A 26,446-nucleotide genomic window follows, 5' to 3' on the forward strand; every position below is an offset into this window, starting at 1 on the left:
GAAGACTCCATGATGAAACCCAGCACTTTCTATGTTAACCTCAAACATCAGTTTAAAGAAGACATGTTATATACAGTATCTTGATATGACTGGTATTTTCTGTTCTCATTACTGGAATGGCGAGAACTGAGGAACAGGTGGCTCATGGATGTCACTGACTGACACTAATTAAAGTTGGATCTAAAGCCTCTGTACATATTTCAAGATTATTTGAGTTCACTCATTCAATCATCCACCATGTCATCAAATCCTAAGTTACATATCAAAGAGAATACAGAATGTCTTGTTCTCCTGAGTATTCGCTGAGTCTAGTCCTTACCCATAATCTATAAATACTGAAGTTCCCTAGCCGTGAGTTGGAGGACTACCTTTTTTCTCTAACCACTGTGTATAGTATTATAAAGCCAATTAGAAGGCAGAGGCTTTAATTAGAGTTCTTTCCAGTGGAGTATACTGACCTGTAAGATGACATGTCCCATGGTTACCTGGAAATAGGTAAAGTGAAGTTAAGGATGAACAAGGAAAGAAGTGGATTCATCCATCTATCCATCCATGCACCAACCTAAACATGCATGTATACACCTACACATGCATACATACATACACTTATGCATGCATACACACACAGAGGCATGGGTCCCTCTATCCATCCAATAAACATCCACCAAATATAAGGAATTATGAAACTATGACACCCAACAGAAACCTCTGTCCTCAAGGAGCTCATGTTTCTGTAAGCAGAGGGGCAGAACTTCTAGGTCTCTTCCAACACAAAAGATCTACATTATAAACTGGGGAGAGGTAGAAACATGGAAGCAAGCTTTTGATGTGTTGAGTGGTAACTGTGGGAAAGACTCAAATTTCAATATGACTTCTGTAACTAGTGAGTACAAACCCAGACCTATACACATTGGCATCATTGGCCACCGCTCTCCTCAACAGTTAGTTCACTGACCCATCAGGTTTACTGTGCAGGATGCTGTGGTAGCATCAGTTGCACTCATACAACCATTTCTGTTCTTCTAATTGTCTGTACACAGTATGTTATTGCACTCTCCCAATTCTGTTGTCACCCCAATTAGAAATGATATTTTTCCATCTACTCAAACCTAATTCTTTACGATTCACTGAAGAAATCCCCTCCAGGAAGAAATCCTGATCTTTGATTCTTCTTTCTTGGGAATCAAGTTGAGTGCTCAGTTTCAGTAGATACAGACAACCCCCACCCAGCCTTGTACTCAATATTCCATAATTGTGTCATATTTGTACTGTGTTTGGGATCTATTGTCTTCCTAGGACAATCGGAAGGGACAAAAGAAGGTAATAGCAACAAGGTCACCATCAGCTCTCAGATCTCAGAGGAGGGGCATCTGCATGTCTGACAAAGCACTTGCTTGACACAGGACAATAAAATTCTGTCATGAACTATCATGAAGTATGTGACAGGATGACAAAGCATGGGTGAAAAGGAAGTTGTGTCACATTTGGGTGGCACTTATATGCTTCTGGTAATGATGGTGGCTCTTTAAAGTTTCTTATGACTTCTTTGTAACTAGCGAGTAAGCTCTGTGGGCATTGCAGGCTATCACCTTCCTCTTCATAACAGCACTGAAGTTCATGTCTGTGAGGCTCAATCTCTGTTGTCAACCAGATGGCATTAAGTCTGTCCATGAAAACAGACCTCTGGGGATGTCTGTGATAGAGGTTAGGCTATTTAAAGTTGAAAGACCCACCCTAATCTGAGTGGTACCAGTTCATGGGCTGGGGTTCTAGACTGAAAGAAAGAGAGAAAGGAAGCTGAGCCCTAGCCTTAGTTCTGCCTGCTTCCTGACTGTGGATGCCAAGTGACCAGCTGTCTCTCATGCTGGCTGCCATGCCTTCTTCAGGATGAACTGTGTCCCTCCAGACATGTGAGTGCAAAACACCCTCCCTCCCTCCCTCCCTCCCTCCCTCTCCCTTCCTTCTTTAGGATGCTTTTCTTAGCTTTTGTTACAGTATTCAGAAAAGTGACAATTCATAGAGAGTCTTCAACAGGTCCTCACCAAGCACTTATGGAATCATAGCAGGCTAAATGGGCTAAAAATCCTCCTCCTACCCACATTTCCTTTCCTAAAGTGTATTCAGGTCAGCAATGAAAGTTCTCCAAAGGCAACTGCCTGGGGACAGAAAGACAGCAATGCACATGGATCCTCAGGATGCCACTGCAAACACAGGACCACCCTTTACTTGCATGTGGACCTGAGGAACCTTTGTAATTAATCACCCCTTAAGCTGAATGACTGATGTAGGAAACGCTAGACAGGGGTGAGAGCCTCAGGCCAGTCAGTTAATCACATCAAGAAGAAATGGAGATAAATTCATCTTACCCACTTAGCAATTACCTCATTCACACTTGCCAATAAAAGAAACTAATTGTTCTGCCCTTTATCTTTTTAATATGAAAGTGATTTAAGACAACTGTAAAGCCAAGTTTTTTTTTTTTAAATGGGCTAGGGATGCAGCTCTGTGGTAGAGCACTGGCCCAGCAAGCATGAGGTCTTGTTTTATTCTACAGGATCACACATACACAGACCACACTCCCACAGCACACATAAGGCACACAGTAGATCCACTGTAGACAACACATGGTGTGTACACAACAGATGAGCAGCAGGCACACAACAGATGTATACAACATAGCACAGAAACAATGAATAAATGTAATAGACATATACATAACATGAACACAACACACATATACCATTCACACCGCACACACTCAAGACATTCATTGTACACACAATATACACAACAGATACATATAACAGATATTCAACAGATATATAACATACAATAAGTGTAGCACACACAAACAAAATTAGAAAAACACTCATATAAAAATTACATAAATAAAACAAAATTACATATATAAAACAAAAACTACTGTGTACTCATATGTAAAGATCAAAAGCAAAGCACAAAGTCACTAGAAGAACTGTGACGTTTTAAAAATTAACTCAGGAATAGGGAAGCTTTTGGTTCAAAACAACTGGTGTTTGACCATTATAAAAATAAAACGTATACAAGCATGAACTTCCCATGTGATATCATAAGCAAATGGAGGTCCCTGCACGAAAAATGAAGGAGGGGAAATCCTCCCTAACTCTGAAGAGATTCTGGAAACCATGATGACACAGACTAACAAGACGAGTGAAAACTCAGTCACCAGCAGAAGGTTCACAGGGAGGAATACAGCCATCTCTGTGTACACATTTGAGGGTGGTTCCAGAGATGACTACATCGTCAGGACTCTGACCACTAAATCCTTTACTCCATTGATTGCCACATCACTGAAATAGATTATCAGGAAGTGGGAAAACTGAGGAAAAAGGGAGAAGATTGAAGGCAGTTGGTCAGCAGGTAGGGCGCACGCCCAAGGGCAATATCTTGCCCTTTCCTGTTGTGGCTCCTCTCTGCTCCATGCCTACCAAGATATGAGCTCCTCTATTTGTCTCCTCCATGGACTGAATCCCCTGAAACCAAGAGCAAAGTCAATCCATTCTCCCTTAAGTTGTTCCCATTGGCTATTTCGTTACAGGTACACAGTCACCAAGTACTTCATGGTCTTGGATGAGCTGTGGGGTGTGTGTATGACAGCATCCATGTGGAAAATAATGCACAGCCTAAAACATTAGGCCTATATAGCATGTACATAAACATATGGGCCTATAAAGTATATACAAATATGAACTTCCCATACGATGTCATAGGTAAATGGAGGTCCCTGTAGGATAAATGAAGGAGGGAAAATCCTTTCTGACTCTAAAGAGCTTATGGAAACTGTGATGACACAGACTATGTTGTTTGTCATTGTGTATGCCAGGCTAGCTGTCCCATGAGTTTCTGGAAAACTTTCCATGTGTCTCCCATCTGTGAGAACACTAGGAATATGTATTCAACCTTAGGTATTTTGGGGAAAGATCCAAACTCAGGTGCCCAAACTCAGTGCTTTACCCACTGAGCCGCCTCCCTGGTCCTCATGTCCTTTTATGCATTGCACATACTTCCTGGGACACTTAGTGCAATTAACAGTGTTAGCATAGCCTTGGTCTCCCACAAAGACACACCGATCCTATAGTCTTGCCTCCTGGAGAATCCTATTCACACTTGGGAATATTTTTAAGACTAACCTAGTGGAAGGTGTCTTAGAGCTTCTTTGTTATGAATAAACACCAAAACCAACTTGTGGAGGAAGAGTTTAATTCAGCTCTCACTTCCACATCATAGTCCATCATAGAATGAAGTCAGGTCAAGAACTCAAGGCAGGAACCTGGGGCAGGAACTCAGCTGAGAAGTACTACTTACTGGCTTGCTCCTCAAGGCTTGCTTAACTTGCTTTCTTATAGAATCTGTCTTAGGGTTTCTGTTCCTGCACAAACATCATGACCAAGAAACAAGTTGGTGGTTGGGGGGGGGAGGGTTTATTCAGTGTACACTTCCCACACTGCTGTTAATCACCAAAAGGAAGGGCAGGGCAGGGCAGGAAGCAGGAGCTGATGCAGAGGCCATGGAGAGATGTTACTGGCTTGCTCAGACTGCTCTCTTATAGAACCCAAGACTACCAACCCGGTGATGGCACCACCCACAAGGGGCCTTTCCCCCTTGATCACTAATTGAGAAAATACCTTACAGCTGGATCTCATAAAGGCACTTCCCCAACTGAAACTCCTTTCTCTGTGATAACTCCAACTTGTGTCAAGTTGACACACAAAACCAACCAGTACAGAATCCAAGACACAGCCCAGAGGTGGCAGTGTCCACAAGTAAGCAGGGCCCTCCCATATCAATCACCAACCAAGAAAATGCACCACAGGCTTGTCCACAGGTCAACCTAATAGGAGAGGTTTACTCAATTGAGGTTCCCTTTTCTAAAATGATGCTAGCTTGGGTCAAGTAGACCTAAAACGAGTCAGCATAGAAGGAATACCACAGAATGAAGAGAGTAAAAGTGATGTAGGAGAGGATATGAAGGACCAAACAAGAGACAGGTTCACAGAAAATTCCAGCAAGAGAGAAGAAAGGCTTTAAACGCTGCATCTGAGATGGGGAATTCCTCAACAGTTGAGCAAGACAACAGGGAAGCCTGGAGTCAATCCCCTACCTCCTTTCTGTGTGCACAGAGTCCAGAGCCAGCTCAGCCCCTGGGAAGGAAGTCTTCTTCTCTAATTAAATCCCTCTGAGAGTGAGCTGATTTAGCCCTTGATCATAAAAATCCCCGCTCTAATTAAACACCGAACTCCCCTCTCTCTGATTTAGCATCGCTGTATTTCCAGTCCTCATACAGGTGTGTCTGCACACAGTGGTGCGGAGTGATTGTGTGGGATATTACTGCTCATTGAGAGTAAATACAAGGAATGAAAACGCTGCTGGCCTTGTGTTGGGGAACTTTAAATCAGTTCTTTCTTCCCCAGAACGTACCTGAGCAGCAGATATTCTCCCTAATGAAACTGTAGAGCCTTGGCTAATATATGAAGTGGCTTTCTTTCTGGGGTGTCAGCTTTATATTATTGAAGTTTACATATTATTTTAAAGTCCCTGTGTTCTGTGCTCTTATGCGAACATTCTAAACTTACATATTTTCATGTTTTTTTTCCTCCCTCTCCCCTTCTCCCCATTTTCTTCTTCTTCTCCTGCTAGGGATTGAACTCAGGGCCTTGTGGATGTTGGGCAAGCATTCTGTTACTGAGCTATATCTCCCTCCTTTTATAGTTTTGATTTTGAGATAAAAATCTTATTCTGTAGTCCATGCTGGGCTTGAACTCCTGCTTCAGCTTTCAGAGCAGTGGGGAATACTTACAGGTGTGCACACTATCCACTCCAGCTTCTCTTGCTTTTTGCTATACATTACTTCTCATCTTTTGAGCACACTGTGGTGTTAAAGTCTAGTCTACTACCATCTCTGAAATATGCCTTAGTGAGGTGCTAAGGTACTTGTGGTCCAGCAGAGGGAAGAGACACTCAGAGAGGTCAGCATAGCCAAGATCTTGAAGTCAGGAGCCAGATCACAAAAGCAAGGGATTAGGTGTCCCTTCCAGACCTGGACATTTCTGATACATAGTCAGGCATTCCAGATGTTCTAGAAAGGATCACATTGTGTGCGGCACTGAGTAATAGTTGATAATTTTCTTGCTAAGACTTTGGTTGCTGGTTAGGGAGAAGCCATCCCCTCCCTGGAGATCATCTGCTTTGGGGTAAAATAAGCATATATTTCTAGGTTTGGGCTAAAGAGGTGCAGACAGGTAGGCAGATGGAATGTTTCAAGTAGTTTCTTCCTAATTTTTTAAAGTCCCAGAGTAAGGTGTGCAGGACAATGAAAATGTATCTGTCTTGGTGTGTGGTGGCTAATACTGATTGACAGGATCTAGAAACATCTAGGGGATAAACCCCTGAGCACATCTGTGTGAGAGTTTCTAGGTTAGATTAATGGAGGTAGAGAAATATGGGTAGCACCATCCCACGGACTGAGTCCTGGACTGAACAGAAAGTAGGAAGTGAACACCAGCATCCATCTCTTTCTCCTTCCAGACTGTCGATGCCATGTGAGTAGCCACCGCACAATCCTGCCTTCGGATCTCCTCTGCCACAACGGTCTATATACCCTTGGAACTATGAGCCCAGGTAAACCCTTATGATTTAAATTATTTTACCAGGTGTTTTGCCACAGCAGTGAGACAATGTAACTGATACGTCTCCCTTGCAGCATCTCAAAAATTTATACATGGGTTTCTCTTGTACACACTATAATAATTCAGGAAAGATACCTCTCCATTCTTTACTCTAATTGCCCCACTTCTTCAAGGAAGTGTCTCGTATAGATCTACCTGAGGGTTTCATTAGATTGTTATTAATCTTCCTTGTCTTAACCATTCACTAGGAAGACTTCTGGCAAGGGACTCTCTCCAAATGTCACTCTGTACTTTAAAGCCAAATATGAAGCTCTAAGTTCCCAAAGGAACCTGGAACACCTGTTGACTACAGTTCTTTTCCCTTCCTTTTCCCATCTAATTGCAATTTACCTGCCTCACTAGAGCACGGTGACGATTAACTGTCCTCGAGTCACTTTCAAGTCTGTGAAGGATTTCTGCTTCCTCAGGGCACCTGTTCTGTGACAGAAACAGAACCACAATACTAATCAGAGACTTCATGTGCTACTGCGTCTGACAGTCTGTGCTCAGCATCCTCCTAACTCCTTCTGACAGAGGCACCGGGTCACTAGGCAAGTCTGCAAGGCTCAGGAGGTTGAGGAGATGGGCAGTAGGTAAAGCGCCTGTTGAAGAAGTCTGAAGACTTTAGTCTGAATCCACTGAACCCTTGTAAAAGCCAGATGTGACAATATATCTGCAAACCCCATGGCCTGTGAGGCAAGGACAAGAGAATCCCTCAAAAGATATAGGTCAGCTAGTCTGGCACACACATCACAGGACAAAAGACCATGCCTCCAAGGAGGTAAGAGGTAAGGACTGATACTCTTCTGACCTCCTCCACAAGTATACCATGCATGCATGCATCTGCATCTACAGAGGAACAAGCATATGCATATGTGTACACACACACACACACACACACACACACACACACGCATGCACATGCATACACACACACACATACATGCATACACACACACACACACACACACACACACACACATGCACACCCTGAGAGATTTAAAATTGTAGTTAAAAAACTCCCTTTGGAGGAGGCACATCATAATACTGGATTTTCAGTTGGACTCGGCCTTAACGTCCCTGCTGAACACGGAGAACGTGGCTGCTGTTTTGTCCTGACTCAAATATTTGACAGCTTCTCTGACCTGGTGAACATTTCCTGTGCCCAAAGGTTAATCCACTATTGGCTGTCGCTTGCCAATCTTGATATCTGACCATTTACTTTTTGCTTTTGGGAGCCATCCTATGCATTGCAGCCTTGTGTATACACAGCAGATACCAGCCCCTCACCCCTTGGAGCAGTGACTATGCAAATAGCTCGAGAAATTGCCAACTGTTTCCTACAACAGGGCACACAACATAGCGGCTTGGTGATTGGGTGTGAGCTCTCAATGCATTGTGTGGATTAGTAAACTATGTATTAGATAAGTCATCCTTGACCACGTGGCCAGGATTGCAGAAATGTTGGGGTTCCCAGAAGTGACACCTCTAGCTCTTATCATGCCACATTCCATGCTGTTCTGCTCACAGGAATCAGAGGGGGAGAATCTGCTTGAGTACGAAAAAAGGCACATCCCACCTTCTTTTTCTTTTTAGTTTCAGTTCCATGGTCTGGTTTTCTTCCAGTCCTAGCAACCAAAGACTCACAGCACTAAGTATGACCTGAGGGCCCCCATGCCAACCCCAACACACACCTAGCTCCTATTAACCAAGGACTGATTTTTTTTCCTTTCTACTTAAAAGATCCTTTTTAAATGTTTTGAGCTGCAATATGTTCAAACTCAAGTGCGAAACACTGGGGGTGCTATGGAAATGACAGAGGGTCAAAAATGTCCATCAAAGGGGACAAACTCTGGGGAGTTGCACCTCTCCCCTCCAAATGTCTCATTAGGGTTCCCAGGCTTGGCCTCCATTGCCTTCATCTCCCGCAGTCCAATTTAATTGAGTGATGTCCTTGCTACGGCATGTTGCTCTTTGGACAGGAGGGTAAACTCATCCTGTCTATCACTGTGTTTGCTTTCTTAAGGGCCTTAGGATGTGCATGCTGCTCAAGTAATTAAATGCAGGTCATGCCGCAGCTTCTCCTCTCCAGCCTGTCTGAGGGCACAGTGGGTTCTCTCTGATAGCTCCTTCCTGACCACATGATTTCGGGAAGCTGGCTGGATTGCTTTTGTTTGTTTCATTATTGTGTGTGACACCTCAGGTCACAGGAAACATCAAGCCTCAAGGGGCAGAGATTCAGTGTGAGCAACAGAAAGGCACTTGGTGTTCCGAAGGTCCCTAAATGCTGATGCAGAGAAACTGGAGCCCCTGGTTCTGGTGAGGGTCTCAGAGCAGACGGCTGGTCATGGTTAGTACTTCACATGTTGCGTGTGAGGTAACAAAACCCTGCATGTCAGTTTTCATGCCCATTCCCCTTGAGCTAGAGTGGACCTGTCAAAAATAAAGCAAACTGAGCTGGGGAGAAGCCAGTTGATAACAAGCTTACCTTGTAGGCATGAAGAGTTCAGACCAATTCTCAGAGTCTGCTGTTAAGATAAAAACGTGTGTGTGTGTGTGTGTGTGTGTCTGTTGAGGCATGCCGGAGAGATAGTTCAGTACTGCTCTTCTAGAGGACCTGAGTTTGGTTTCTAGCACCCATATCTGGTGTCTTACAGCCATCTACCACTCTAGCCTCTGGGGTATCAGTGTATCTAGCTTCTAGAAACATCTATACTCCTATGTACATGTCCCCCAAACATAAACACGCAAATACATATAATTAAAAAAATAATAGGGGTAAAAATATCAGTGTGCTGGTGCATGCCTGTAATCTCAGCACATGTGTAGGGAGACAACATGATCCAGGAATATTTCTGTCTCCATTCTCCTAGGACCTGAATTCAATGTCATGAACTGAGATAGTTCTTACCTGTAGCGTCCATTTAAACAACAGATCTGACTGGGGAAATCTGGGGTGATTATAATAAATTTGGATTTTAGTTTGACCCAGTGCTGATTCTGCACATTATACAGATTCGTCATCTTTAAGTGATGTCCCAGATGAGCACTTTAAAATAGATGCAACTTTGTGTGAATTCTCTATAATGCAGCAAAATCTGATAGCTCTATTAATAGCCAGCCTTTGGCCTTGGGAAGGCATGGTGGCAGGGTTTTTAAAATTCATCATCTCTGCATAATTAGTTGTGAATCTCTAAATATTCACACTGAAGAATGGAGTGGGAAGCAGGGCCCTCATCGCTCAGCGTCCCTTTCAATATTGCTCCACAGTCATCATTTTCTGGTGCTCTTCTAATTACTGCAAAACCAATTGTTTTTAACTCAACTGGCTCCGCTCTTTGTAATTTGTTGGATGTAATTACTTTGAAGTGAAGAAAATGTACTTCTTGTTCAGCAAACCAAGGCTTGATGAGGTGAGCATCGTCAGGTGGCCATGGGAACCCAGTCTCAATGCTTTGATTATTTCACCTAACCACAGCATTTTGTGTTCATGGGTTGTGAGAGGCAGGGAGTCCTCTTCCACGAAGCACCGCACTGTGGTGAACTGTAGACCACAGTAGGGGCTGATGTGAAGAAGTAATTTTATGTGTGCACATGGCTATGTTTGTTCACGTGTAAAGTGTTTTTGTGTATCAGTACATATACACACGAGTATGTGTACACTTGTAAGCCAGAGGTCAGTCTCAGGCACCAGTCTAGTGGACCTGTTCACCCTGTTTTTATAGACAGGATTTTTTTTTTCTTTTTCTTCTTCTTCTTTTTTTTTTACTGGCTTGGAACATACCAAGAAGCTGGGCTGGCAGCCAGTAATCCTGAGGGATCTGCCTGTCTCTGCCATCCTAACTCTTAGACTATTAAAGCATTCTGTGTTTGTTTGCTTTTTAAGACAAGGGTTCTGGGTTTTGAACTCAGGTTCCCTGCTTGCATGGCAAGTACTTTCCCAACTGAACCATGTCCCCAGCCTACAGTGCATCCAGTTTAGTACAGGAAAATGAAACAACAACAACAACAACAACATCCAAACCAAACCAAACCAAACCAAACCAAAACAAACAGGTGTGGGGAGGCAGTGCAAAAGCCAATGTACACTTTAGGGTCCCCTGTTAAAGAATTAGACTTACATTAGAGAATTAAAGATTAGAGACATTTCCCAAAATCATATTTTAAAATAAACTTTAAAAATAAACTTTTAAAATACCACTTTGGGAAAATTATCCAACTTACATAGAGATGCAAATAATAATTATGAAATTAACATTTATTCACTGGGGTTAGCGAGATAGCTTAGTGAGTAAGAGTACTTGCTACTGTTCCAGAGAACTTGGGCGTGGTTCCTAATACCCACAGAGTGTCTCACTCTAGGTCCAATGGACTTAACACACTCTTCTGGCCTCCCTGGATGCTTGTGGTGTTCCTGCATAAGTGCAGGCAAAAGACTGATAACAGTAGCCACTCCCCACAGAAGAAAGGAACACTGTGAGAGGCAGAGGTTGGAGAAGAGGGCTGGAGCAGACCAGTGTCTTCTGGACATGAACTTATAGTGGTTGCCTCTAGAAGATCAAGCCACTCCACGTTCCATCATGGAGTGGGGAGACGTTTCCAGAGCTCTCCACCCCTAACTGAGGAGCTATGGACAGTCGATGGCGTCGAGAGAACAGGGTAGTTTGGTTTTTGTTAAGGTTGTAGTCCCTGGTAGTTGAACCATGCTGCAGTGTGTGGTAAAAGTATGTTCTCAGACATTTTCAGACACGTACACAAGACATAGTGAACATCCTCATACCGACCCTCTCTCATCTCCCAGCATTCTCTCTACCCCCACACCTCCCCACAAGTCTCTCTCCTGGGATCATTTCTCTTCATTTTGTTTTGTGATCCACTGACCAGGGGGCTGCCTGATTGACTACGGTCTGGAACTTAAAGTATTATTTTACCAGAAATAACTGAGAATGTCATTACAAAGTATATCTTAAAACCAGTATTAATCAACATCAATGAACGTGGCTCATCAGCCAGACATTTATTTATTCAATAAGCAGATTTTTAGAGCATATCAGCTTTTGCCCCAGGGCTTTCTCTGAGACATGACACTATTCTTTTCCGGAAGGGGTGCAGAATCTCCAGCCCTTTTGAGATTCCAGCAAAAGGATCCAGCTTGGTGAACTCTGAGCAGTAAGTGTCAGGTTAGGGGTGCTTGGTTTCCTCATCTATAAAATCAAGACAAAACATCTCCCTTATAAAGTTCTCAGGAGGAATGGATGAGAAAAAGTGAAGAAGCCACTAGCCTTTCCGAGGGGATTTGTCAGTACCGGTAGGTATGCTAGAGTCTGTATACTGGGATGCAAACGAATCTGTCGCCTGCTGTATTAACAGAGGAAGACTAAACAATAGATTCCACAGAAATGGCACAGAGGGAACATACTCAGCCTCGTGAGCCTCAGATGGGCTGATTTTTATGCAAATGTGACTCTCCCTGTTAGAGCGCCCTGCTGTCATTCTCAGAAAGAAATAAGTGGTAAGTGACTGGGTTTGTTTGTTTGTTTGAAATCACATTTCCTGGGCAAAGTCCCAGGGCAAAAGGGGAACTGTACCTCACCTTGCTCCTGTAGTTTGCTTCAAAACCACTGAGGGAACGTAGACTAGTTAGCCACTATGGAATGTTCCCCCCAAACACCTAAAAGTGGAACCCAGCTATGTTACTTCTGGGTATTTACTTAGTCAGCTTAGCACAGAGATACATAAGGCATCAGTGTTTACCACAGCATGATTTACTATAGCTAAGTTATGAAACCAACCTAGCCATCCAACAAAGAGGAATAGGTGCCTTGGTATACAGACATGATGGAATTTTTCTTGGCCATACAACAGAAGGAAGTTAGGAGATTTGGAGAGAAATGGATGCATCTAGAGATAATAATATCCCGCTCTTGAAGCTAGTCTTAGACAAATATCATATATTTTCTCTTAGCTGTGGTTCTCAGGTTTTATATGAAAATATGAAATCATGTATCTATATATGATGTGAAGTAAGCCTGTCTAGAGAACAAAGGTCTCTAATCAGAGGGGCGAGGGTAAACAAGGAGAGTACAGGAGACATGTGCTCAACAAAAAATAGATACATTCATGAAAACCTAAGCTAAAGTAAAAAATTCACTTCACTGAACTCACTTCACTGAGGTATGATTTTCAAACAAAAAGATGTATATATTTAATATGTGCGGATTGATGAGTTTGGAGGTCAAGTCTCCTGGGAGACTGGACTTTGTGAGTAAGGAAGATGTACTAGAAAGCTTTAAGCAAAGAGGCCATGTCATGATAAACTGCATTTGGGGGACAGTACATTGGTGGCGATGTAGATAATAAATGGGCTGGGGTATGGGTAAGGTAGAGAAGAAGAAAATGGGGCCATATAACCCAGCTAAGGACTTGGGCTATGCTAGGGGCAGAGGTGGTGAATAAAGGGTAGATCTGAGACATGTGTGGGAGGGAAGCTAGCAGGATTGTCGAGTAGAAAAATGGGGTAAAGGGAATGAAGAGCCAAGCATACTGTTGGAGTTTCTGACGTGACAGTGCATGGCATTCAGAGGAGATGGGAAGCATGGGAGACAGAGGCAGCGTCCTAGAGAGCAAAGGAGATTCAGCTCCTTTTGTTTTGTTTTGTTTGTTTTGTTTTGTTTTGTTTTGTTTTGTGTTTCATAACATGACAGGGCTTGCTGACTTAGCTCTGGATTGTTTCTCAAATGCTGGTTTGGTAATGGCATGGTTCCCAGTTGGAGGCCATTGGGAGCTGGTGAAAACACTCAAGAGGCGGTGTCTAGGGAGGTGTAAAGTCATTAAAGCAATGCCTTGAAGAATCAGGATAGAGGGAGGCATTTCCTTCCTCTTCCTTTCACACCCCAAACTCGAGGTAAGCAATCTTGCCCCATCCCATGCTCCCTGCCCGAGACGTGTTTTCTTCCCCAGTCCCAACTTTTCAAGGACTGGACCTCTTTTCTTTGTAAGTGGACGATAATGACTATTTTGGTCTTGGAATTAAATGCTTAGCCATTTCATAGGCAAGTGTTCTATTACTGAGTTGTGCCTTAGCCCGGCTCTCCAGTTCTGAGGCAGGGTCTTGACTATATTACCCAGGCTGCACTTTGATTTTGATCCTGTCAGTGGTGACTTCCGAAGTAGCTGGGATTACGATGTGAGCTACCCTCCTAGGCTGCACAGATACTTGTCATTTTGCTGCAGTCACAGAGAGCTGACTAGCAGAAGAGTTGAGAATGGTTACCACAGGGATCTGTCAAGTGCTCACCTCCAGCCGGTTTTGTTTTCTTTTGTTTGTATATACTACTTACATCATGGGATTTATCATGGCATTTACACACACACACACACACACACACACACACACACACACACACATATATATACATATATATATATATATATATATATATATATATATATATATATATATATAAAATGTACTTTGATCATATTCACCCCTTACCCTCTATCATCCCCTCTCACTCCAGCTGACCTGTTTCCTCTTCCCAAGAACTCTCCCTTCCCTTCCATGTCTCTCCTCTCCCTTACCCAGGGTTCCTTCCATGAGCCTGAGTCAGAGGTTTCATAGAGATGCATGGATGAGGGAATGTTTTCAGAAGCAAGAATGGTGGGTCATTTACTAGAATGGGCACCTTACCGTAATTGGCTACACCACTAAAGAAAATGTTTCTCCTTTCCCCACTAACTTTTAACTTCTATAGCTCTTCAGAGAGAGGTGGGGCCTCGTGACCTGCTTTGCCTCCTCCATGATGGACATTGACATGCCCAGTATTGTGGTTTGTCTTCTGTAGGTTATCAAAGCTATTGCTGGTTCAAGTGTATATTATTTTCTTTTAAGTAACTCGGGCACCGGGGTTAGCATCCAGAGTTAAGGCTCTTCCCTTGCAAACAGAGGCTAGGCTTCTCTGCTGTCACGCTACAGTCCTTCCCTCAGCTTACATGGATCCTTTGGCTTCTCCTGTTTTCTGTCTCCTTTGTGCCTACCTTCACCGTGCACAAGGCCCTGACTGCACATGTAGCGAAGGAATATTTGTTTTTTCTCAACTTGGCAAATTAGAGTGAGTAGCTCTGTGGAAACAAAGCTACAAAATGACTTCTCTGCTCCCTCACCCACTGGGCCACCTACTCAGCTCCTAAATCCTGCATCTGTGGGCTGACTCTATGCTAACAAGTGGACTCTTAACATTTTTCAGTCAGGCAAAAGAAAGCAACACTGAAAAAAAGAAAGATTTATGTTTACTTTTGGTGCTTTATGAACAGGGAGGTGGGGCTCTAGGGAGGAGGTGATATGTTTTGTTACATTTGACAGGATGCAAAGAACGACCTGATGGGCTGGGGATGTAGCTCAGCTGGTTACTTGTTCCACTGTGAACAGTGTGCTTGTGAAGTTCAACCTCCCTGACTAGCTCTCTCTTTGAAGCAGAATTGGCAATAGAAAAATCATTCTCTTTCAGTACTTAAAAATATGCATACTCTTAAATATATAAATATCACCTGCTCATTCTGCATAATATTACATGTGTGTATGTTTTGGAATAACTATGTGTATATACACGTGCACACACACACACACACACCATATATTTAAGAGCAATTCAAGAAAAAAAAAAGGCCATGAATTTGAAAGTGAGCAAGGGAGGGTACATGATAGGATTTTGGAGGGAAGAAAAAAGGAGGGAGTGATGAATTGTATTATAATCTGAAAAATACTTAGAAATACGTATATTCAGGGATCAAGATGTAGCTCAGCTGGGACAGTGCTTGGATTGTGTGCAAAAAGTCCTGGGTAACATCTCCAGACCCACATTAACCAGGGGTGGTGGCACATGCCTGTGATCCCACACTCAGGGGACAGGGACAGGGAGAGAAAGAGTTCGGGGTCATCTTCAACTCTATGATGAATTCGAGACTGATCTCGGCTATAGGGGACCTGTCAGTCAGCATTTCCTCACCGATGAACTCACTGGGACTTGCTATGTGCTTTTCTTTGAATACACCCTGGATCATCAGAAACATCTTAATGATCCAATGGAGAGTTATTCCCTGGTGTGTCCAGTTTGTAGAACATTTAAGAATTTCTCATTGATCTGAATCCTAGCCCTTTGTTCCTTGCTTCTTAGAAGTCATGGGAAAAGCAGGTCACATGGTTCCATCACACAGAACCTTGGAAGAAAAGAACATCATTTACCCCTTTTATAACGTTTTTTTCTGTCCCCCAAAAGGAAGTTGGCTTTTAAGAAGTAAGCAATTGCTGACTGAATACTCTTTCCATTTAATATTAATTCTGGGTAGAGGTTAAGGCATAGATGAAAGTTTCTAAGCTGTTATAAACTGGATATGCATTGAACCCTACATAGATCATGTCTCCGGTTAGTATTTTGAGGGATGTGCTGTTTAATTTTAAGAGATTTTGACAGAATCTAAAATTCCCTGAGTAGAGAGTCTCTGTGAGGAATTATTTAGAACCAGATAGTCTGTGGGCATGTGTGTAGAAGAATGCCTTAATTATTAATTTGGTGTAAAAAGACTCAGTTTACTGTGGGTGGCATCATTCCCTAGGCAGGGGTTCCTGAACCATATAAGAGAGGAAATGCAAGGAAGTATGGATCCAGCCATTTACTCTTTCTTTGCCCTACAGATATGGTAATGCTTTTAGCTCCTGCCTTGACTCCCCTGAAACAATGGGCTACCATCTGGAACTGTGGACCAAATATGCCCTTTCTTCCCAGAGTTGCTTTTTTGCCACAGAAATTGAAATGAAAACACAATAGGAGATTATGGAGTGTTTCAGAGGCAGACGAAGTAGGTGGTTCACTGGGTTACCTGTGTGATTTGAAGGCTCAGCTCCTCCCCACCCCCTGCCTCTCAGCTGCCACCGGGTGAAGAAGTTGTAGCCCTAAGCTTCTGCTGCCTTGGGAAGGAACCATTCCACCCTGCCCTCCTACTACTGTGGACTGAAATCCCTTGAAAGTCTCAGCCAAAATGAACCTATTCTCCCTGCATTATTTCTGTCAGCTATTTTATCATAGGGATGAGAAGAGTAACCGATACAGACTTGGCAAACCAATGCGAGATTTGACTTAAAATTAAATCTATCTCTATAGGATTCAAGGAGCTCAGACTTTGCAATCAGGACAGACAGGTAGATGGCACCCCCTCACCTGGGTCTCAGTAGTAGCATCTTCACCCCTCCATCCTGAAAGGGGCTCACTTGCCACTGCATCCTCAGCATATTCGAATGATGGGCCAGTGTGAGCCTTTGACTCTGCTCCATTTTGCTTTTCAAAACTAGGTTTTCCTAAAGGAGGGAAGGTACATTAAAAACAAAACAAAAAAGCAAAACAAACAAACAAACAAACAAACAAACAAACCCAAAACCAAGATTTACCAACCTTTAACAAATTTAGGGAAAGAAAGGGAGACATTTAACAATAATATGAAGGTTTGAAAACCGGGAAAGTTGGGTCACCTGACATCCTGTACCCTATGCGAGCCTGAGTTGCCCAAATATTTCCATAACTGTGTATATACATCTTCAGATAAGACCTAAAGCATATTGCCTTGGGACCTGACATCTTTCAGAACAGGTTGAGGCTTTCTGGATTAAAAAGGGTTCAACAAGCAAACCATTAGGGAACTTAAGGCTATCTTTCAAATGCTTTTTATCAATGAGGAATACATTTTGGAAGCTGTTGTGATTTGAATGAGAATGTCCCCACCCCCAGAGGCTGGTGCATGGAACACTTGGTCCCAGCTGGGGGTATTGCTTGGGATGGTGACAGAACCTTTAAAGGGGTTGTTCCCAACTAGAGGGAGTGGGTAACAAGGCAGAAACCTTGATGCTGCATAGCCTGGCCCCACTCCCTGTTCCTTGTTTCCCAAGTGTGGCTGCAATGTGACCCGCCAGCCTCATGCTCCTGCTGCCATGCCTTCTCTCCCAACTGTCATGTCTTCCCTGTTCTGATGAACTGCATCTCCTTGGAACTGTGAACCAAAATAAATCCTTTCTCTTTTAAGCTGCTTTTGTCTGGGTATTTTATCACATCCATGAGAAAAGAACTAATTCAGAGGGTTAATACCTCACTGAGCTAATAAACTTCCATGGAAAGGATCAGATTTTTTCAGCCCTTCCCAAACATGATTGAGCAGTAAGGCCTTGTTTTCCTTTGCAGTTGTTTATAAGGCTTTGTGCATGTATTTATTATGTGCTAAGCATAGTCTTCCTTGTCCTTCCTTACCAACCATTTCCAGTCTCCCATTACTCTTGTCAGTCCCCTTTGTGTCCCTACAGTTTCACCTTTAATTTCAACAAACACACAGATACACACGCACACATGCACACACACATGACCGTATGTATCTCCATAAAAATCTATAAACCACAAACCACGAGAAACATAAGGTATTTTCCTTCCTGAGAAAGGCTGTGCTCCCTTAGTATGCTTACCTACAGTTTCATACATTTTCCCTGGAAATGGCACGCTCTGTTATTCACTGTGCATGAAAATAACCCCATGGTGCATACACACCACATTTTGTTTACCCGTTCCTTTGTTGATGGACATCTAGGTTGGTTCCATAACTCAGCCCTTAGTACCTAGAGCTGCAGTGTGAGTGGATCTGCAAGGGACACTGTGACGTGTTGTCTTGGAGTCCTTTGGCGATATACCCAGGAGTGGGATAACTGGGTCACAGGGAAGAGTTGTTAGTTCTTCTGAGGAATCCCCATACTGACTTGCTCAGCAGCTGAACTCTTTACATTCCCACTAGCAGTGGACAAAGGTTCCCTTTGGCCTACATCCTCATCAGCATTTACAGTTACTTGTTATTCTAATTGGGGTGGGATAGAAATGATGTGTTCTTGACTTGTAATTCTCTGATGGCTGGTGAAATGGAGCATATTTTCCATGTGTTTGTAGGTGAAGCTGAAGGGTCCTAATGGTAACTCCCCTTCAGGAATGATGAAGGAAAGTGGTCTAAAGTGAATACCCTATTATAGCATATATGTCTACAGATATAGATGGATAAACATATACACATAGATACATATAGCTAGATGTGGTACATCCAATGAAACATACCCAAGAAGAACGAGAGTGAGTAATTTTCTGGAAAATAATGCAACCAGAAATAAATTTTAAGCCAATTGTGCCAATCTCAGAAAGATTCGTAGATTTTTATATAGCTACACAAAGTTATATATTCACAGATGGCATAAATATAGAAGGGAAAGTATGTAGGTGGCCACGGGGACTCATAGGAGAGAAAAGGGAAAGGGGGGAGGGATTATGAGGAAGAGTAGGCAGGACACACATTATATTCTTGTATGAAAACTTTAAAAAACAAGCTTTAAAAATAAACCCTAATTATCAAGAGAATATTTCACACAGCCCTCCACAGCAATTTCTCCAGGTAAGGAAGAAGATAGTGATGCTTCCATCAACACTGTGAGATGTGTTCAGATGCCTCCAGGTTTGAAATGGGGATAAGAAAAAGGCTACGTTCAGCTGTGTAAATCACGCAGGAAGTGGCTGCTGGGAAGGAAGGAAATGGAATCCCATTTTCCTTCTTGTTTTGCTCCTGAAACTTCTGCACTACACAATTTCTCAGCTAACAAATGGTCACTAAGGAAAGTACCAGAGAGCAGCCCTGATTCTGTGGATGTCACTGACAGGAACCTTCAGGATGGGCAACCCCAAGATGGCCTGCTGCCTGCTCACCTCACTCTCTCCCATATACCACCTTTTACAACTCTTTGTGACAATTTAATTAAGACGCAACCCTTGGGATTTGGATGCATTGAATGTAAGTGGCAAGATCAGAACAATCTCCTTCCTGTCCCCTTCTTACGAAGCAATTCAAAGCTTGTGGTTTCTATTCAATTTGTTATAATGACAGTGTTTAATCATGGAGTCTACTCGGCAGCCCGCTGCCGAATTGAGGTCACACATGCGACTATTCAGGCATAGAGCACATAATCTATAACTAAGATTTCGCCCCTGAAGCTCTGGAGGCTGTGCCATTAATTAACACTGCACTTATTTCAAAAATAATATGCATTACGGCCTTTAAAAATGTAACCTTGGCTTGGAAGGAGCGTGAGTCCTGATGAGGCCCCTTGGCCATTGCTATTAATGTGTGAAGAGTTTAGTCACAGGGACAGTCTGATACATGCATTCAAACCTGTTTAATTAACAGCTTTCTCTTCTAATTTCTAAGAAACCCATAGCATAACCTCCACACACACCTCCTTTCTGATCTTCTAGCCATAAACAAAAGCATTTAGGCTCACAGGCCTAATTGTTGTGCTTATACACATATTGTCAGAGCCATAGAATCCGCATGTTAGAAAGTAGTGAGCATCATCCTGAGGTGCAATAAATATTTTTAATCGAGGGAACAATGAAAAAAAAATCCTTTGACCCTCAGCTCGGCCTTGTCTTTAATCATAAAAGCTTCTTTCGACTGACTGCAGGCAGGTTTCCATGGAAAGGCCAGCTCCTTTCTTCTGTAGTCAACCCACAACCTGCCGCTCATCAGTCAAGCTGAGACTTTGTAGTTCAGCAGCATGGAAATGCACAGGAGCGAGGCAGAAATATGTCAGGAGACTCCAAATTTCTGGGAAGGGGGCACACATTTCAGGAACATCAGTGGACTGGGGCTAAATTGTTCTATATTCAACTTATCCTTTTAAAAAAGATTTCTTTAGGTTTTAGCGATGCATATAGATGTGTCTCTGTTCAGGCCTGCACACATGAGTGCAGTACTGGGTCCTCTGGAGCTACAGTTGTAGACAGTTGTAAGCTGCCCAGTGAAGGCTCTGGGGACTGAACTCGGGTCCTCTTCAAGAACAGTATCCACTCTTAACTGCTGAGTCATCTCCCTGCCCTTATATTCACTATATTCTATGTGGAGTTATTGTTTTGGATAAGATCCCATGAACATACCCTGAATGATTAACTTCTTCATCAATTTATGTAGTCATCTAATGGTATAATGTTGTCTTCTATGAATGTTCACTCCTTAACATAACATTAAAAGTTGATGTCATTTTGTCCATTAGTATATGTGTATATGTTTTTGAGTATGTATATGTTCTTATTTCGGGGGGTATTATACATGCTTGTGTTTGTGTGTGTGTGTGCATTTATCCACACACGTGTGTGTACTCTGTTGTGCAGAGAACAGACAAAAACTGTCTTTGCTCTTCAGGCACCTTGCAGAGGCTCTCTCACTATCTTGGACTTAGCTGATTTGTCCAGCAAGCCTTCAGGATTGGCCTTTTTCTAACTCTCTTGCTCTGAGATTACAGGCATGATTTTTTTTTTACATAAGTTCTAAGAATTGAACTGGAGTTCTAGCCTTTGTGAACTCAAGCATTTTATCCACGGAGCCATCTCATCAGTCCCTGACAAGGTCTTCCAGGTGTTGTTTCACTGTTTGGTTGAGGGTGGGCAGAGATTTACATGAGTCTGCGTTTCAGTGGGGCAGAGGTCACTGAGTGACTTGTGGCAGTAGACTGAGTGACTTGGGTAGTTTCACAGATACATGCTCATGGAAACATGTTCTTATTGGGGGGGAGGCATGCAATCACATAGAAAAGCAGATGGCACTTTACCTGAGGAGGTAGGCTTGGGAAGGTGACTCTGTGAGGCTCTCATCTCTCTGGCCATCATGCTGGGGTCAGATATGGAATGGATGATCATGGACTCCGGGGAGCTCTGGCTGTCTGTGGAGGAAGGCACTTCGCGGTCAAGGGTTTGGGCTCTGGCAGAGGATGCCATGGAAGCGGCTGGCTGGAGAGGCAGGAGGGCATCAGTGTCCTCTGGAGAGTCCTGCTGGCATATGTATCGTCCCACTGAGCGGTTTCCTGAGTCTGGGAGGGGAAAGGTTCCAATCCCGCTGTCCAGTGTTCTCATCTGGCAGTTGGATTCTGACAGAGAAACACAGAAGGAAATTAGAGACTTAGAGAAAGGCCAATCCCTGAGTCTAGCTGACAGAAGAAGATAAGAAGAAGGTTGCGATTTGGATGTGATCCTGAGGAAAGGAGACACCCCGAGGGAACTATTTAGGATTTAGATAAAGGCCAGGGCAGGTGAGATGGCTCAGTGGGAAAAGGCCTTTACTTGTTTCGGAAGCTTGGTGACCTGCATGTGCCCATGTGAAGGTGGAAGGAGAGAAAACAACTCCACAAAGTGGTCCTCTGTCCTGCACATGCCCACTGTGGCCTACATGCTCCTGCCCCCTACACTGTGTGGATACGCATACACAATACTAATATTGACAATTAATAATAATATAAAAATAAAAGGACACATTTGAAAACAGTGTATTAAATATCCAGTGCGTTGCATGAAGATGAGCTTTAACTGAATATGAAACTGTCTCCTCCACGTAATGGTCCATGGTGGGTTGGCACAGTTGCATGCCCATACACACTAGATGGGTCTCCAGAGTGATGAGAGAAAAAAGAGCCACCGTTAGAGACTGACAATTATTTTTGATTATCTTTATTTCAGTCTGGGACTCATACAGCTTCAATTAGGTGAAGTTTATTAACTGAAATAAAGTGAGTAATGAGCTCATGTAACAGACTGGAGTACTGTTCTGACAAAGGGGACGGCACGTCTCCTGGGTGAATTATCACCATTCGGTAGCTGACTCAGTCTTCCGCCTCTAGATTGGACAGGGATGGCAGTTTATTCCAATGTACTTAGGGGTCAGAGCAGCAATAGCCATGTGTTATGTGTTTCCGTATAGACACCTTACTGAGAAGGGGTAGGGCTACTCTGTCCTTATTCCTTTATGCAGTGACAAAACTCATCGCAACCTATTGTGTTTGTGTGTTTATGTGTGCTTGTGTGTGTCTGTGTACTTGTGTGTGTGTAAAGTCTAGAAGTAAATGTCTGCTGTCTTCAATTATGCATATATAGCATATATATCTTACCATATAGATATTTACCATGTATATGACACATGCAGTAAATTATATCTTATTTTCAAAAGAAGTTTATGTAGTTTAGTTCTTATTTAATTTCTAAGATGGAAATGTGGTTTACTAAAGCTAATGTGATCAACTCCAAAATATGATTGTCATATAGAGTTTCTGATCATATGATAAAATCTCAGAATGAAATGTCTTTGTTGTCATCTTATGAGTCTCTTGTAAGTCTAGGAGTGGGTAGGCAGTACAGCCTAGCACTGTTTAGAACCCAGTGTGGGATGGAGTAACTCTGACATAATATCTGTGTCTACCAGCTGCCATATCACCAGGGCTTTATGGCACCGTGCCTTTCAGTACAGCACTACAGAGTGGGGTCTCTGCACAAGACAGGGCTCAAGCCATAGGCTGCCACATGTATTAAAATTTGGTTTTTAACCAATCTCTGAAATTTAGTCTGGCACTGTCATACTGCAAGAAAGAAAAGAATGAGATAATAAATGGTACCATGGGTCAACTGCTCAGTGTGCTGATAACATGTTAGGACAGACCAGAAAGGCATCTATACATGTTGCACACAATCTCATTTAACCATCAATTAGTACCCAAGCTCCAATATCACCCCTTCTCCTCCTTAAACTTCTTCATTGTAAGGAGTAGCATACTGAGGACTTTTCATTACAGAGTTAAAATACAAAAGGAAAATGATTTTGGAAGTTAGGAAGCTGTTGTTGTTTAAATGAGACATTTCCTCCACTGGCTCAAGCATTCCAACACTTGTCTCAGCTGGTGGTGCCTTTTTTTTCTGGGGGGGGGGGTCATATAAACTTTGGGAGGTGGAGCCTTGTTAGACAAAGTATAACACCAACACCAGGGCCAGGCTCTGTGTGTAGGTCGTCTTGCCATACTTCCAAGTCACACTTTCTGCTTCATACTCTTACTGTTGAGAAGAGCGCTCTCATTTTTCGGCCCCTACTGCCGTGCCTGTCACTTGCTACTATGCCTGCTTGCCATGAGGGAGGGACTTTCACCTCCCTGTATCTGTAAGCCCAAATAAACTCTTCCTTCTGTAAGTTGCCTTGGTCATAGCAGTTTATCAAAGCAACAAAAAAGTATGTAGTAGAGAAGCAGTGTCCCTGTATAAAAGTGGCTTCGGTCTTTATAGGATATACTGAATGGAGTGCAGCTCAGTTCCCAGCTTCATATGAATGATAAAGGGGAGAGCCACTGAGGAATATATCTGAAATCAAACTTTGGGCCTCTACATGTTTATACACATATGTGCACTCACACATACAGACACAGCAAAGGGAGACAGACGATCAGCTTTTCTTTCAGAGACCTCCACCCCCTAAGTTTGGATGCTTCTGCTAGGTCTAGTTGCAGACAATAGGACTGAGGACAAATTTGGGGTCCAAAATGAAAGAGTGAAGAACTCTTTGTCTGGTGCCACTGGACTGGAATTTTCTGGCCTCTATCCTCTCCTTTTCTTCCCCATTAGCACAAAGTATTGCCAGACCACAAGCTGTAAACCGGGCTCTTTGAATTCTTAAGTTCTCAGAGGGCTATATGCATAGACAAACTCAGAACCCACTTGCTAATAACAACATTTTCATTTTAACGTTTAAAGATCCCAGATGGCCACTGTGGAGGATGTGAAGGTGTCCTGTGTAAGAACAGATGAAATGAGCTGTGGACAGGCAGGGGCTCAGGCAGATGCCAGAGTTTCACCCTCAAGCAAATTCCTTCAGAATTCGTGTACCTTGGGAAGCCAGGATTGTATTGAAAGTGCTGATGCATTTTTCTGTAGTTTCTTTAAAGTGCTATTAGTTTCCTGTAGTTCACAAAAAGATTGCAACTTAAAAAAGTGTTGGATACTGTACTTCTGAGGCAAGTTATTTTTCCCCCTCTCAGAGAATTATAAGAACTCATAAAATAATTAAGTGGCTGTAGGAAGAACAAAGTTCACAGGACTAGGCTTGCTTGGAATTTTCAATGAGTTGACTTGATCTTGCCCTAGACAGATGTCAAGTTCATATCTGTATTTGTGAACGTGGCTGCCAAAGGTGCCTTGCTAATGAGTTCAAGGGTTGGGTCATTCAGTGTTCCAGCAGGCTTCAGTCTTCCCAGGTCACCAATTACATCTCTGGCCTTGGCTCACTCTCTCACATATTCCCGTTGCCCCATTTGTCTCCTATTGGTCTCTAAATGCAAACCCTTATACCTGCCACTGCTGTCAACCTCCAGAAGCTTCACAGGATGATGTGGGGGCACAGACGCCTAGTCATTTCAAAGCCAAAACAGAACAAAAAAACAAACAAACAAAAAAAAAAAAAACAGATGACTCTTTAAAAAGAATTCCAGCTCTCAGGACACAGACGGCTGGAACACTCCTCATCCCAGAAGATCAGGGATGTACTGCGCCTGGTCAGCAGCAGGACTTGAAGGAATCTTGCAAAGCAATGGACTCACAATCTTCCTTTCCTGACACAATAAACACACTGGAGTGTCCCGTTTGCAAAGGGATGGATGGGCTTTCTTCTCTCAGAACAGGATACAGGCATATCCGAAAGGGCCTCTCCAAAATGATTCAGCTTAGGAGTCTCCTCTGGCACAGACTTCAGAAATGAAGGAAGTGACCTTATTGGAGAAGTCAAGAGTAGCTCAGGGACAAGCAGGGACGGGATGGTGGCAGGCAGGAAGGAAAGGTTTTGAGAAACGTCTCCTATGGGGCTTTTTAAACGTTCAAATCCAGGTATTAGATATAAAATCCCCATTTATGTGCTGGGAGACACCTCATTTCGGAATGTCTGCCAGGTAAGTATGGAGATCTGAATTTTGTAAAAATCTGGGTGTGGAGGTCCAGAGTAGGGAGGGTGGAGATAGGAGGACCCCTGGAGCTCCCTGAACTGTTAGACTAAGGGGTGAGCTTCAGGCTCACTGAGAGACCTTATATAAAAGTAATAAGGTAGAAGGCAGTGGAGGCAGACATCCATTGTCAGCCACTGGTCTCCACACACGTAAGCACACACATACATACATGCACATGTTCACAAGCCATATTAACATGCACACTCACCGAGACCCCTGAGCACAGACATGCACACGCAGACACATGTACACACACACATGTGTACACACACACACACACACATGTGTACACACACACATACATGTGTACACACACACACACACAAACACATATGCATGCATGCACAAAGTAAACAAATGTGCAAATACATAATCAAGGTGAATCTGAAGACTCAGAAGAATGAAACTGGAGACCATACACATCGGGACTGGAAGGAGTAGATTTGCAGACCTGCTTGGTTTCTTACTGATTTGGGGTTAAAAACACACACACACACACACACACACACACACACACACACACACAAAAAAAAAACAAGGGATGTTTGACTTCTATAACCAGAGTTCATGTCTTTACTCAGTCTGGAAAATTGCTGACAATGCAGCGGTGCTTAGTAAGTCTCCATTAGCACCCGTGGGTAGGGACAGAACTGCAGGTTCTTAACAACTGTATACTTCAGCATCTGAAGCAAACCAAGATGTCATCCTTGAAGCCAGTGCAACACTGTTTATAGCAGTGAGGTTCATTTTACTAAATAATCAATCTTTTTATTTTTAATATATTCTTTTTTTAAAACACTGATTTATTTATTTATATTTTTATGTGCAATGTTGTTTTCCCTGCCTGCCATATGGCATAGGATCCCCTAGAACTGGA

At 43.0% G+C, this 26,446-nt stretch overlaps 1 protein-coding gene across 21 annotated transcripts in view; it reads right to left on the bottom strand.

Moving 5' to 3' along the window:
* Nckap5 (NCK-associated protein 5) overlaps window positions 1-26,446 on the bottom strand; it is a 917,161-nt gene that overhangs the window by 46,372 nt on the left and 844,343 nt on the right. For 11 of the 21 annotated variants that reach the window (XM_030252625.1, XM_006529326.4, XM_006529331.4 and 8 more), the window contains 3 exons: window positions 21,376-21,690; window positions 16,919-17,055; window positions 7,056-7,142 (listed from right to left, as the gene is read on the bottom strand). In XM_030252625.1, the coding sequence (XP_030108485.1) occupies window positions 7,056-7,142; window positions 16,919-17,055; window positions 21,376-21,690 (539 nt within the window). Of the gene's footprint in view, window positions 1-458; window positions 486-7,055; window positions 7,143-16,918; window positions 17,056-21,375; window positions 21,691-26,446 lie in introns of all 21 variants that reach the window. The other 10 variants (NM_001081756.1, NM_172484.3, XM_006529333.4 and 7 more) reach the window with 3 other exon arrangements.

The sequence above is a fragment of the Mus musculus genome, chromosome 1, assembly GCF_000001635.26.
Source record: "Mus musculus strain C57BL/6J chromosome 1, GRCm38.p6 C57BL/6J".
NCBI lineage: Eukaryota > Metazoa > Chordata > Mammalia > Rodentia > Muridae > Mus > Mus musculus.